We start from the raw sequence: 15,188 nt of genomic DNA, 5'->3' as shown, positions 1-15,188 counted from the left end.
GAAAATAAGAAAGAAAGAAAGTCATCCAAGTTATCATGTATTCTTGCCACAATCTTAGTATCTCTACCTCCCTTAACTTAATTAAAGATTAACCAATATAACGATTGGCTTAATGGGAGCATTATTTATAATGGTACAAAGAACCACCCGCTCTGACATTTTTTGTGGTGATTCAGATGGAATTTTTTTTTAGATCTGTGATGGTAGCGGAGGGCTTGGGATCGACCCGATCCGATGGAAGAGTATTTATATTCTTTATCCGCTTTGTTGTAAAGTGAGTGAGATTTGAGGTTTTTTTCGATTTAGGGTTTCTGAGAGAGAGCAGCAATGTCATTTTTGGGTGTTCTTGAAAGATCTCCATTGTAACTTTCTCCAATTTACATAGTGAAAAATCTTTGCTTTCGCTCGTAGACGTAGCACACCATATTAGTGTGTGAACCACATTAAATCTCTGTGTCATCTTTCTTTAGTGTTTGTTATAACACTTGTTAATGAAAGTAATTAAGTGGCTAAGATAAAACCCAAAAGGCTATTAACAAGTTAACACCAATGAGTTTATGAGAGTGAAAAGAAACCCTAGTGGAAGTATATGTCACAAGGCTTTGAGTGACTTATAGAGACACTTTACAATAAATGTTCACTTACTAAACCATGGTTCCCTAACTTATATGCATGGATAAGCCAAGACCTTCAGCTTTAATAAGCTGTATTATTGGCATTAATTGATTAATAAGCAATGAAAGTGGAATAAGTTTTAAAGGTTATGAAGATTTTCGTTCTTGGGTCAGTTGCCATGCAACAAGACAAATAGGAAGTGGAAGGAGAATATAATTGTTCCTCAAAAATTAAGAAGACAATAAGTGCTCTATGGGATATGATACTGAAGAGTCTCTTTGAATTAAGGCAATGACAGTACTCATGGAATAGTTTTTCCATGCATTCAGGAGGGAGAGAGGGAGGAGAGTTGGGGAAATAGTTATTATTAATAGTTGTTTGTTTGGATTGTTCATAGTTTCCATGTCTGTCCAATACTAAAAAAACCAAATCTCTCTCTCTCTCTCTCTCTCTCTCTCTCTCTCTCTCTCATATTATATGCATTGGAGCTTGTTCTTTTCTTGGGTAGATGAATAATGGTAATGCAGTCTCTAAGATTGCATTTCTTCCAGAGTTGTACTTGCCACTAACACTAAAGACAAGATTTGCTTAGTTAAAAGTTCAAGATTATCTTTCATAAAAAGAAAATTCAAGGTTATCTATTGTGGACATATATAATGAGAAAAAGAAAAAAGTTTGATGATTAATAAAAAAAAAATTTGTACTTTTTATTGATGAAGATATGGGAATGACAAGTCTGTTATATAATTTCAATCTTTCTTGTCAGCAAACAGAAGAACTTCAATTATTTGGATGGCTATGCATGGGTCTTTCATCAACATTTCTTGGGCAGTAAGAATAGAATGGAAGGACTGCTCTTCTAAATGAAATTAGAGTCTTATAAAGGGGAAAATGATCACAAAGAGGAAAACAAATGTGAAGTCATATGAGAACAGTAATATCCAATCTTAGTGATTTAATTAAGGGAACTGATTATCACCAAAGTGGTGAACTAAGAAGTTATAACCTTCTTTTAATTGCCCCTTGGCTAATATATTTTCAAAATCATTTAATACAATATTTAATATAAGGGCTATTTCAAAAAATTGAAAGTCATTTAATGCATTTTTTATGTGAAGGAACAGGATTTACCCTCATTGAAAAAAAAAGTGTGTTCTACTAAAAAGACAAAAAAGTAAGGTTACAATCTTGTTATAACCAACCTTAGTTCCAATAAGATTTTTTCTTTAATTAAAAGATTTTTTTGGCTGAATGGAAACAATATGAGAGAAAGGAAAAAAGAAGATACAACTCAAAAGCCAAGAAGGCTAACCAAGGGAGAGATCCCTAACAAAAGAAAACAAACAACTCAATTAAAAAAAGGCGATACATCATAACCTGGGGAGGGGGGACAAAACAACCAACCAAAGAAGGGGATACATCCAAACTCAGGGGAGGGAAAAAACAATGAGCAAAGAAGAACTTTTTTTTTTGCTAAAGATCAGCAATTTGTATTGATAGAATTAAAGGAAAATAAAGTTACAATGGTCAAATGATTACAACCTTAAAAACAGCAAACAATTCTAACTTGTTTCCTTTGGCCCAGACCTTAGAAAACGTTAGACCATAGCAACAAATTATGTAAATCTATAGAAAGGCAGATCTAGTGCTTCCCAATCGTCTGCTTTAAGAAGTTAGGAGGGGCAGACCAACATGAATTAATCTTCCTTTTCGCCGCATGATTAGCTAGGGCATCTGCAGCTGAATTTGCTTCTCTAAAGCAATGTGTGATACGCCACTAAATAGATCTCAGAAAATTGGAGGTGTTCCTCCACTTGTGCATGAGATTCCATGGAATCTTGCAAGTGAGAATGGCTGTGACCACCGCCTCTGAGTCGCACTCAATCCATAGTTTTCCTACTCCAATCTCGCTAGCATACCTTATTCCAGCAAAGAATGCCTCCACTCAGCCATATAGTTTGAACCCACTCCCTGGTATTCTGAAAAACATCTTATTACTGCTCCCAAATGATCTCCCTCCAGCACCTGTTGCTCTTGGATTACCCAGAGAAGAGCCATCAATATTCAATTTCAACCAGCCCAGCTGTGGTTGTTTCCACTTAACTTCTATTATTCTTTTAGGCGGTGGTATTGCTATTCTAACCTTCATCAATCGAGCAAGAGTTAAATCCTGGACAGATTTCACCTGAACCCCTTTCACCCTTGTGCAGTCCCCAACATCCTTAAAACATAATTTAACCACTTCTGCAGGGGTTCTGCTTCGATTGTCATATCTAGGACTATTGCGCTCCCCCAAAATATTTTGGCAACAGATAATCAGAAGGGGACCCCATACCTTCGAGAGAGGTACAACTTTAGCCTTTCTACGTCACCAAGAAAAAAATAATTCCATAGAAGGGAACCCCCTCCAGTTCTGATTAAAAGCATATAGTACCTCAACCCAAACTTGCCGTGAGAAGGCACAGTCTAGGAATAAATGATTTATCGATTCGCAGTTCGAATGGCAGAGTACACATCTGGAAATGAATGGGACTGATTTGCGGCACACCATGTGGTCTATAGGTAGCGCTCCATGTACGAGTCTCCAACCAAACACCGCAGAGCGTGGGTGTAGTCCTTGGTTCCATACACTCGATGCCCATGTAGGAGCAGCCACCTTGATGCACAGAGTATTCCAAGCTGACTTGACCGAGAATGTTCCTATAGTAGAATGCACCCAAAATCTCAGATCAGATCCGTTCTGATAGGTGATTCCACTTCAAAGAATGGCATTGAAGATGCTTTGGACTTGAGGGTCTTGGACCACCGGCAGCTCCCAGTTTCCTTGATCCCAGAAATCAGCCACTGTAGCAGAAAGGTTTCGAGGAATATGTAAGGGATGAAGAAGATCCTCAATACTGTGATTGTGAAGCCACCTATCATACCAGAATTTAACTGTGTTCCTGCTTCCAACAACCCATCTTTCAGCTGATCGAACGAAGTCCCAGACCCGTCTAAGTCCAGGGAGTAGCGTCGAGGTGCCCACAACCTTTTTTAGTGACCCATCTGCTCTTACTAACCTCCCTGGTAGAAAAGCTGCAAGGTCAGAGTTATCCGTGTTAATGGTCCAAGCAAATTTAGCAATTAGTGCCAAATTTAAGTCCCTTAACCTTCGAATTCCCAGCCCACCTTCTTCGTTTGGCTTGCACAGTGTATCCCATCGGACTGTTATAGCCCTATTGCAATATGCATCCCCTGTCCAGATGAAGTTCCGAATCCATCTCTCCATTAATGCTATGGAGCTCATCAGCCATAAATAAACTGAGAAGTTGTGTATAGGGATGCTCCCCATGACTGTGCACACTAGCTCAATTCGGCCAGCCATCGAGAAAAGTCTTCCCTTCCAAAATGCAAGCCTTTGCCTGAATTTGTCTACCAGGGGCTGATTCATGTCTCGTTTCACCCTGCTCTTCTTGAGTAACACGCCTAGGTACCTTGTTGGGAAAGAACACAAAGGAATTTGCAGCACCAAAATTATTCTCTGCCTTCTCGTAGCAGTAATACGTCCAAAAAAAACCTTGCTTTTGCGAGGTTGATCACCTGGCCAGAGTACTCTCCATAGGCTTCCAGAAAGTGCTTGACACGCCTTACATTAGCTAATTTTGCCTTCATAAAAATGAAAAGGTCGTCAGCATATAGTAAATGAGTGGGGGTGTGCACCTGTCTTGACTCCGCAATTAAGAAGATTAATACATCCTCTATTTCGCAGCTCTTTCAAACCTCTGTAAAGCACTTCTTCAAATAAAATAAATAAAAGAGGGGACAGTGGGTCGCCTTGTCTCAACCCTCTTTCCATGCCAAAAAAACCTACTGGACCTCCATTAATTAACACTAAAATCAGGGTTGATTGCAATATCTGTAGCACCCAATGAATCCAAGACTGGGAAAATCTTAAGGCTTTGAGTACATCCACCAGGAAATTCCACTTAAGCGTATCAAAAGCCTTTTGAATGTCAAGCTTCATCCCTAATTCACCTCCCCTGCATTTTACCTCCATCATATTTGTAAGCTCCGATGCAACTCCAATATTTTCAAAAATTACCCTTCCTTTCTGAAAAGCTCCTTGCTTAGGTGAAATCAGTTTGTGAAGGATGGATGACAATCTGGTAGCCATAATTTTAGGGATGATTTTAAAGAAAAAATTACCCAGGCAAAGGGGGCGGAATTGTCTCACTTTTTTGGCATTCTCCACCTTTGGAATCAGACAAAGAAAATTACAGTTCACCCCTTTAGTGACAGTGCCTTCCTTAAAAAAACTCTGAATGCCATGACAGACATCCCTGCCTATTATGTCCCAACACACCTTGAAGAAAGTATCAGGGTATCCATCTGGGCCAGGTGCACTCGAGGGGTCTAAATCGAAAATGGCAGATCTGATTTCGTCTTGCTCAGGGATCTTAGTCAACATCGCATTATCTTGGCATGTGATTAGGGCTGAAATCGCTGAAATAAGGGATGTATCCATGGATGTCCTCCCACTCTTGAAAAAAATTTCAAAGTGGGTCACTAGGTGGTCGCCAATCTCCTTTTGATCAGTTATAACTGATCCATCATCCCTGGTTATCTCTCTAATGGAGGACTTAGCCCGCTTCATTCTCGCTGTGAGGTGGAAAGCAAAGAAGAACTAATGATACAACAAAACTAGGGGGGAGAAATAAGAGGAAGGTCCCCAAGAATAGGCACGATACTTATTTTTGCAATTATCAGGACATGTTAGAGAAGGTAAGAGAGAGAAGATTGACATAGAAGATTTAACGTGGTTTGGTATGATAACCAACATCCACGGGAGAGAGAATTTATGTTCTACTATACATATTCAATGTTGGGAGTACATGTATTTATAGGAAGAGGATGAGAGGAGGAATGACTCCTTCCTTGAGGTGTTGTGATATTATCAACCTTACATTCATCCTTATCACATTGAGTTACAATCCTATCACCAACTTTTTGTGAGTATTTATCACCAATTCCTTGTGAGTGTTCAACCTTATCGGGGATTCTAGTATCCTTAGTGGCATACACAACAGACGGCTAGAGAGTCCCTCTTATACACCCCCTCAAACTCAAGGGGGAAGGAACCACCTTGAGGTTGGACTCCAAAAGAGCAAAGCGTGGGCGAGACATAGGCTTAGTGAAGATATCAGTGATCTGATCCTTTGTCAAAATAAAACGAACATCAAGAGCACCTTTGGCAATCATATCTCAGACAAAATGGAAATCAATTTCCACGTGCTTGGTATGAGCATGGAACGCAGGATTAGCAATAAGGTAAGTAGTGCCAACATTATCACACTAGAGAAGAGGCGCTTTGAGAAGGAAGATATGTAATTCCTTCAAAAGAGATTGCAACCCGGTTACTCCAGTTGTCATATTTGCAATAGCCCTATATTCACCCTCGGTACTAGAGCGAGCAATCGTGGCTTGCTTACGAGAGCTCCATGAGATTAGATCAGTGCCATGAAAAATAGCAAAACCACCTGCCAACATTTGATCATCGGGGCACCCAGCCCAATTAGCGTAAAAAAGGCAGAAAGGACCATATTCGGTTACCTACTAGATAGAAGGCCATGATCTGGGGTAGCTTGTAGATAACGGAGAATACGTTTGACTGCAGCCCAGTGATCAGTAGTAGGACGATGCATAAATTGGCTAACTTTATTTAACTGAATATCAGGTTTGGTAAGAGTAGCATGTTGTAGGGCACCAACTATGCTGCAATAAGAATGGGATCATCCATATATGGGAGTTTCCATAAGATTAGACAATTTGGTAGAAGTTGCAATGGGGGAAGAGACAGCCTTGCAATCAACCATATGGACCTTAGCCAAAAGATCAATAATGTATTGTTGTTGTGAAAGATGTAAGTCCTGAGAGACTTGCGTAACACGAATTCCTAGGAAATAATACAGAGGGCCAAGTTCCTTAACAACAAAAGTGGCACCAACCCGATGAAGAAAGGTGATGAGAAACGTGGCACAACTACCAATTATAATAATGTCATCAACATATATAAAGATATAGATAGTAATAACTACCATACTGGTGATAGATAAAGAGAGACGTATTAGTTTTGGAGCCAACAAAACCATTTTCCAAGAGAAAGGAACTCTTGTAAAACCAAGCGCGGGGAGCTTGATTAAGACCATATAAGTACTTATGGAGGCGACAGACATGGCAAGGAAATCGTGGGTCAGTAAACCCTAGTGATTGAGTCATAAAAACCTCTTCATTGAGAATATACTATGCAAGAAAGCATTGGCCATCCAATTGTTGAATGAGCCATGAGAGAGGGCAATGGCGAGAACAATATGAATTGTTGTTGGCTTGACAACAGGGCTAAAGGTCTCATTGTAATCGAGACCTGCTTGCTGATTAAACCCCTTAGCTACAAAGCAAGCTTTATATCTGTGTAGACTACCATCAACCTTTCGTTTAATGCGAAACATCCACTTACACCCAACAATGTTCATGGAAGGAGAAGGAGGAATAAGTGTCCAAGTACCATTCTTGAGTAAAGCATTGAACTCTGCATCCATGGCCTAGCACTAGTGAAGATACAGATTTGCCATGGTGAAGGAGGTGGGTTCGATGGGTTCAATGGGTAAAGTGGTTGCAACCAACACCCTAGGGCGACAAGTACCATCCTTATTGCGGGTAATCATGGGGTGGTGATTTGTAGGCGGAGGTGGAACAAGGAGGTCCACAATGAGATCAATGGTAGGGGTAAGGGAAGGAGAGGCAGCAGGTGGTGGTGAAAGGGGGGGGGGGGAGTGGTGTGTCCATTTGAGATCAATGGTAGGGGTAAGGGAAGGAGAGGCAGCAGGTGGTGGTGAAGCGGGGGGGGGGGGGGGAGTGGTGTGTCCATTTGATTATGGGTAGGAAACCAGTGAAGGAGGGGGCAAATAGCTGGTGTATTAAACTTCCTCAAGACTAGTGAAATCATGCACCCTTCTTCTATTCCTCCCACCCACAAACTTCTCAAAAAGCCAAAAAAAAAAAATTTATAAGTGAAATCAAAATGGGATAGAAGGAACTCCCAAAATAAGGAGCATTGAGAGCATCACTTCCCATTTTCAACTACCAATAAATCACTCTCCCATTATGTATGGTCTCCCACATTTTCCTGTCTCATTCCTTATTCACATCATTGACGTTTGCTCCACCACATCTAACAATACTCCTAGTTTATTTTTACTACCCATTCAAGAAAAAGTTCTCAATTCCATTGTTGAATCTTTGCAGTGGATCCAATAGTACAGATCTTTGATCATCCTTATACTGTTAGCTTTTTCCTTATAAATCAAATCCTTTAATATGTTAGATATATTTCTAGATCATTGGCTTTCAAAACAGTTTGTATTAATTCTTTACAAGCAATTTATCATCTTTAATTACTGTACATAAACCAAGTCTAGATTCATGCTCTAATCACAATAATCATAGTCTAAATAAACCCATAATCATATTTAATATTCCTCATATTACAATACTCCATTTAAACCACCAAAAGATGAATTTAATTCCTTGGAAGTCAAGCTATCGGCCTTCTTTTTGAATCTTACATTATTGATAAACTAAGGAAACTTCCTAATGTGACCTCTTGAATGACGTTTAGAAAAATAGTCATTCTCAAAATGTTTTCCTCATTGAATTCATGGTATAAGGCAAATTAAAGTGACCTTCTTAGATATTGCCTAATGAACTTTCTTATTTTAGGTTATTTTGGTTTTTACCATTCTTGCAAAGAAGAAAACGTTTTTGACAACCTAATTAAAGTACTAATGTATGCTTTCCATATACTATTGCCATGAACATCATCAGATTCTAAGTGAACCAAACAAGTTTGACTGGACCCAACAAACTGTTGGGGATTCGATGTCTTGTATTCCATCGTTTGCATTAGTGGATTGATTCTGAAAAGGGCCATTAAGAGGCCATAGGGCCCGAGGCCTAGAGGTCGGAGAAAATTTTTTTTAGGGCTGTATGATTATGTCAGTAAATTACCTGGTTTTTTCTCTATAATTGATCTGAAAGAGGTGTGAGGACAACCGGCTATAGAGATGGTATTGCCTGCAACCTTATCTGGGTTCTATTTCGTGGAAGATAACTCACTGTTTCAAAGATAGCTAATCCTGTTGTGGATTACCTCGCAAAGCATGTAGCGAAATCTAGAATTTCGGAGACAGGGATTTCCTTTCCGTCTCATATTTTGGAAGAGCTGGTGGCAGATGCCATGTCCAGGCCTCGATATAGATTTTCCTAGGTGTAGCTGGTTTCCTCTGCTGATGGCAACGTCGTAGGTGAAGGACCGGTTATTTCTGGCTTTTGTTTTTGGATTTGTTTCTCTCATTTCTTTTTTTAATGATATTATCTTTTAACACAAAAAAAGAAGAAGGGACAAACGACTATAACCCTATTCTCTATTGATAGTGAAGAAGCAAATCTCATTTTACCGTAGATATAAGCAATCTTACCAAACCACGTAAATCTTTGTTTTGATTTTCATTCTTGTAGGTTCTTGTTTTCTACCAAAAGCTTTGTTAGCTTCAACTCATTGACATCCCTTTGTTTTTTTTAATTTTTTTTTAGCATCTTTGCTGGGTCTTTTCTCCTTTACCCATTTCCCATCAAGGACCAAACAATACTGTGTATACTTAGTATCATGTCCCAACTGAAAGAATATACTTGGATTCCTGTATCAAATCATTCTTTGGATTATTGTGTTGACTATAAAAGTCACAAGCCAAGTAATTTAGATAAGGCTCAGTTGAGTTCAATATAATGGTAAAAACCATGATAATGGAGAAGAAACATGGTTGGTGATACAGAGATAATTAAAGAGAGAGAGGTCCACCCCCAACCCATGAACCTTACGTTCTCCTTTACACATTTCCCATGATTGTACTGGTTAACTACACATCATGTTCCATTAAGCAATGTTTAATTAGCTCAAATTTTCATTAATAGTCCCTTCCTTGTTCCATTCAATCACTACAAGGATGGGATTGGAGATTATGTGGATTAAAGGAACTGATTACATGATTATGTGGCTACTCTAGAGAATCTGCTACCAAATGTGCCATCTGACCAGTGATGTTATCTTGACACATGGCTAAAAGGAGGGAGTATTCCAAGTGCTCATGTAAAAGATGCTCTCCACCATACCCGTCTAGTAATTCTTAATAATTGTTCTATTATTAAAGAGAGAGTAACATTTCTTGTCATTAAAGTGTGACTGTTGAATTTTTATCAAAAAAAAAAAAGAAGGTGACTGGTGAACTAAGAAGTTGTTAATTAAATTCTTCTAATGGTCTCTTATATTATTATCAAAAGTTATTTAATGTAGTATGGGAAAAAGATTGTTATAGTATCCTTCGGATTCTTTTATACCTTCCTTACATGATAAACAATGAGACTCACATTAAGATTGTTATAGTACTCTTCGGATTCTTTTATACCTTCCTTATATGATAAACAATGAGACTCACATTGACATTTTTCTCTCATATTCTGACCATGTGGGCTTCAAATAGGCCCATATAGATGATTATATTTTGCAATCCCTCATTGGTTGTAGTGTGTAGATTCTTTCTTACACCGCTCTTATAGGAAACCTTTTCCTATGAGTATTTAAGGCAAGGGTAAAAAAGAGTTTTCAAGCGATTAAAAGTTATTTACTGCAGTTTATGGAAATGACATGATTCCCTCATTGAAAAAAAATGCCATCTTGAAAAGGCAAAAAAAATACAATTAAGGAAGTAGTTCTCTGCCTAGGAGTGGCCTACACCAACACTCCCTTGAGTCTATCTCTCTCCTCCACAAAATAAGGGGGAATATGTGTCTTTTTATATGGAGAGGAGAGAGATAGGCTCATGGGAGTGCTGGCGTAGGCTACACTCTCGGACAGAGTTCTTTTTCCCCAAAAAATAATAATAAAAAGGTAAAAGATTGTTGTCTAGTTGTATAGTACTTACACCAGCACAAGAACCAATAAAAGCACATGCAAGGGCATCAACATAGATATAATTTTTTATTTCATGGGGGCAAGACAATACTTTCGTGCTCCTATCTCTAACACAAGAGCCACTCGATCAGGTAACATTCTCTTTCCCAAAATAAAATTATAACTTCTTAATTTACCATGTTGGTTACAATAAACTTTTTTCGCTTAAATCAATTCTCAGTTCTTTCTTTTAACTTACTAGTTCTTAATTCTTATCCTTATCATATAAAACACAGAGAGAGAGAGAGAGAGAGAGAGAGTATGTTTCCAACCCTAATCTACAAGCCCAACCCTTTAGAATCCTTGATGGCCCCTCCTCCAGTATAATTATTGCCCACAACCTTAGTGGAAAAATGCAGGTTGCATTTTATATTGTCTGCCCTGATAATATATAAACTACAACTGTCTACAACTGTACGTCATCGCCAACAGATAAATACTCCTTAATCCCCACCCCCCCACCAAAAGGAAAGAAATTAAGAACCCAATAGCTAGCTTTAGCTTCTCTCTCTGTCTCTCTCTCTTTCTTTTTCTCTCACTCAACCAAGTTATGGCTGAAGAAGGCTCTGAAGTCTCTATTGCAACCTCTTCTTCCACTCCAAACTGGTGGGAGCTCCATTCTCACCACCCTCTATCTTCATGGAACAATACCATTCCATGGCACCCTATGAACCCTAATTCCAACTCTTCATGTGATGAAGACATCTCAATCTCACCTTCATTCACCAATGCTTCCAATCACTCTGGCATAAGTGTTGATTCATCTCATCAACTTGTTGAAACACCTTCTACCTCAAGTGAACTCAATATGAGTGAACCACCTTCATCAGAGAATCAACTTTGGAGTGATGTTTTATTGTAAGTTTTGAGTTTGTTTATTAAGAAAAGAAAGAGAAGAATTAAAATTAGTTAATTTTGTTCTTCTTAACTTTTCCTTTTTATCTTGAGTTTGTCTCTATGCATGCTATTGTTCAAAAGGTAATTCTAAATTATTATTATTATTATTTTTTAAATAACCACAATAATTGAGTTTTATTTATAATTTCTTTGCAAGAAATGAAGATTATTAATTTTCTAGTTTTCACTATGTTTTTTCTTAATGAATGAGGAACTGAAGTTTCGATTTCGATTTCGATTTTGATTTCGAATTCGCAGAAGCATTGGAAGCAATGGAGAGTTACAGAACAGTCAAGACGTTGGTGAAAATGTTCTTGAAGCACTCTCATCAAAGAACATATCAAGAGACATGTTTGAACCAGCCTTTGATTACTTGAAGAAAATGGATAACTGTTGGGAGCTCACGAAATCACTATCTATAAACAACTTGGAGAAACAATTTACTGGTTATAATGGAAGCTTGATGGAAAACCAAAGGTTGAACTACAATATATCTTTGAACAATTCTTCCATGGATCAATACCCAGAAGCTGATTTTCCTCAGATGAAGCAGAACTTTCCCAATACATCTTCATACTTAGTTGCAGGGAATAGAAGTTCATCTACTTTCTTGCCATGTTATGGTCAAGATTTAAAAGTGGAGAACCAACAAGAGATTGAATCTTTCAGGGCTTCATTTCAAAGGCCATCATTTAGTAGTACTACTAATGGTGTTGGATATCAAATGGGTCCTAACAACTCAGTTATGGGAGAGAACAATAAATATTACTATGGAATTTCTAATGCACCATTGTCTATTACAAGGAATCTCTTATCTTTCAATGGCTCTTTAAGTAAACCACTAGTGAATTTTCAAGCCTCTAAAGCTTGTTTGAAACCCTTGAGTTCACCAAAAAGTGAGAAACAAGGGAATGATTCATCTTCACTGGTATGCTAAACTGTTTTCATACTTTCTATCTTGTGTGTTTCTTTTTTTTTGGTGGTAACTTACAAAGACCATTGATGCAGGCAAAGGGAAGTGGAAGAGGAACTGGAATTACAAATGATGGGAAGAAGAAAAGAACTGAAGACACTTCAGAAGCTCCCTTTAAAAAGCCTAAGCAAGAGAGTTCCACAGCTTCATCTGTCAAGGTACTATTAGATGAAGTTTATTCATTAAAATCTCTTAAGTTCAAGTTAATGATGATCAATTAGATACAAGAATTGATTAATTATATATGTCTTTTTAATGAAGAGAAAGAAAACATAGTCTTGATGTTCCCAATACTCAAAAAATTCCCTTATCCAATTTTTTTTTTTCCTTTTTGAATTTACAGACACAAGCGCCTAAAGTCAAGTTGGGAGATAAGATCACTGCACTCCAACAAATTGTGTCACCTTTTGGGAAGGTAAACATGAAAAACACCAAATTTTTTTATCTTAAAATGCATTCTAGAATTTTTCTTAATTCTTATATCTTTGGACTTTTCTCTTCTAGACTGATACAGCATCTGTCCTGGGGGAGGCAATTGGATATATAAAGTTTCTCCAAGAGCAAGTGCAGGTAACTGTATAATTCATTTTTTACCTACTTTTTATGTAATAGGAACAAGCAAATGGCTGAGAAAATCCCATGTGCTGAAACCCAAATGGTTCTCGTAGTTGAAAACTATTGGAGTTTCATGCGGAAGGCAGAAGTAATAATCCTACAATCGAATGTGATGGTGAGAGTACTTGGGCACCTTCTCCTTAACGCTTGTTTTTAAGGATGAGTACTACTCAAGTCCCTAATAAGTGGTATCAGAGCCAAAGTTGTAACAAAGCCAGGGTGTCAAAAATAATAATCCCACATTGGACCAGTTTGCAAATGGCCAACCCGATCAAGGTCGACCCCTGGTTTGGTAGTTTCACCATTGGCAAAAACAGTAACTGCAACTTGTATGTAGTGAAAAGGAGTAATGATGATGATATTGACATTAATAACTGTAGGTTCTCCTTCTCCTTCTTCTTTTGATGATACCTACAAGGAATATATAAAAGGAAAGGTAGGAATTGTAGAAGTATCAACATCAATACCAAGAGCAATAATATGCAAGTTGAAGCAATGAAATGAAAGTAATAGTTGGAGGCTACATCTCTAGCAGTACTAGTTGTTGTATTAGTGTTATTAATACAAGGAAATTTATATAAAATATGAATCCCCCAAGATTTAGTCCAAGAATCGACAACTCTTTTTAACATAAGCACTTGTTAAATTAAAAAGGTAGAGTCAGAAATTTAGTCCAATTATACCTAGGTAGTCCCTTACAGATCAAAGATTAACAAACTTTTATTTCATTTTTTGCAGCTATTGAGTGACCCATACATGAAATCAAATGCAAACAAGGTATATATAATCAGAAATTTCTTCATGAAAATTGAATTTCTTAGTATTACATGTATTTCACTGAAGAGAAGGATGATAAAATTATCATTTTTGTTTGGATTTGACTCAGGACCCCTGGGGAAGCTTGGAGAGGAAAGATAAAGGAGAGCCAAAGTTGGATTTGAAGAGTAGAGGGCTATGTTTAGTTCCTATTTCCTGTACTCCTCAAGTTTATCGCGAAAACACAGGATCAGATTACTGGACACCAACATACAGAGGCTGTTTATATAGATGAACAAAATAAATGTATTACCAGATATGTGTTTGTTCTGAAAATCTGGTTAATATAACAATCCTGACTAGTTTGTCCTACAGATATTTATTTCTAGGAAGAAATCCTAGTAATTAAACAAGTGACTTTCTCAGGGTCTTGTAACAATCAGTTTTTACTTGTGGAGAAAACAATCTGAATGTAACAAATTGAGTTCACTCCCCCCTCCCCACCGCGCCGCGTTATGGTTTAAAGGGAATGCTAAGAAGATAGAAAATGAAGAAAAGTACAATATAATAAGGTTGAAAGAGGGCTGCTTAACTCAAGAGAAGATCACTTAACTCTGGGGTCGCTTGAGGACTCACTTAATCTAAGTGTAGAACTCGCCAAATTAACCACAAGAGGACCTTAAACTCATATGAGGACTCTCTCAACCAAGGAGTAATTGAAAACTGTTAACGCAAACACCAAAAAACACGGAGAAAACAAAACAAACAATGCAAGAATGGCACAAAGATTTAACGTGGTTCACACAACAGTATGATGTGCTACATCCACGGGCTAAGTTGAAGATGATTCATTATGTGATGGAAGAAAATACAATGAAGATCTCTCAAGAACACTTAAAACTTGCAGCAAGAACTCTCCCCAGAAAACCCTTAACTTGAAAATCCCCAATTCTTACTTCTTTCTCTTAATTACACAACAAGACAATAAAACAAAGAAATATTCCTCCAAGTCGAGTTGATACATTGGCGGGTTGGCTCGTACGGTCCCAATGAGTGGGTTGTCAGAATATTATTTCACGTTTAATCCGGGTCTGGGCCTCCGCTACCATCACCGACCTCACAAAATTTTTCTTTCTGATCGCCACCAAAAATGTCAAAGCTAGTCAGACTTCAAAACGAGTACAAAATTCAAGACACACATAACAAAAACATATAGCAGATGGGTATGACTTTGCTAAAGTATACGTGAAGCACATATATTGATAAAAGGACAATGCATATCTCAAAACA

The 15,188-nt window shown here is 37.9% G+C and overlaps 1 protein-coding gene across 1 annotated transcript; it reads left to right on the top strand.

Annotated features, from left to right (window-relative positions):
• The first annotated feature begins 11,157 nt into the window (after positions 1–11,157).
• LOC122664010 lies at positions 11,158–14,366 on the top strand. The gene is made up of 7 exons (XM_043859685.1): positions 11,158–11,515; positions 11,813–12,482; positions 12,563–12,685; positions 12,871–12,942; positions 13,032–13,097; positions 13,881–13,919; positions 14,029–14,366. Exons 1-7 carry the CDS (start codon positions 11,208–11,210, stop codon positions 14,191–14,193), a joined length of 1,443 nt encoding a protein of 480 aa, XP_043715620.1. The 5' UTR covers positions 11,158–11,207; the 3' UTR covers positions 14,194–14,366.
• Positions 14,367–15,188: the final 822 nt, after the last annotated feature.

This window comes from Telopea speciosissima, chromosome 6 (genome assembly GCF_018873765.1).
Source record: "Telopea speciosissima isolate NSW1024214 ecotype Mountain lineage chromosome 6, Tspe_v1, whole genome shotgun sequence".
NCBI lineage: Eukaryota > Viridiplantae > Streptophyta > Magnoliopsida > Proteales > Proteaceae > Telopea > Telopea speciosissima.
Note: the sequence above shows the minus strand (reverse complement) of the source record. Positions and strands in the feature narration are given on the sequence as shown.

Coding starts and splice junctions, on each gene's coding strand:
- LOC122664010 (XM_043859685.1), top strand. CDS start 11,208: ATGGCTGAAGAAGGCTCTGAAGTCTCTATTGCAACCTCTTCTTCCACT. Junction 12,943..13,031: donor TTGTGTCACCTTTTGGGAAG/GTAAACATGAAA, acceptor TTTCTCTTCTAG/ACTGATACAGCATCTGTCCT. Junction 13,920..14,028: donor TGAAATCAAATGCAAACAAG/GTATATATAATC, acceptor GATTTGACTCAG/GACCCCTGGGGAAGCTTGGA.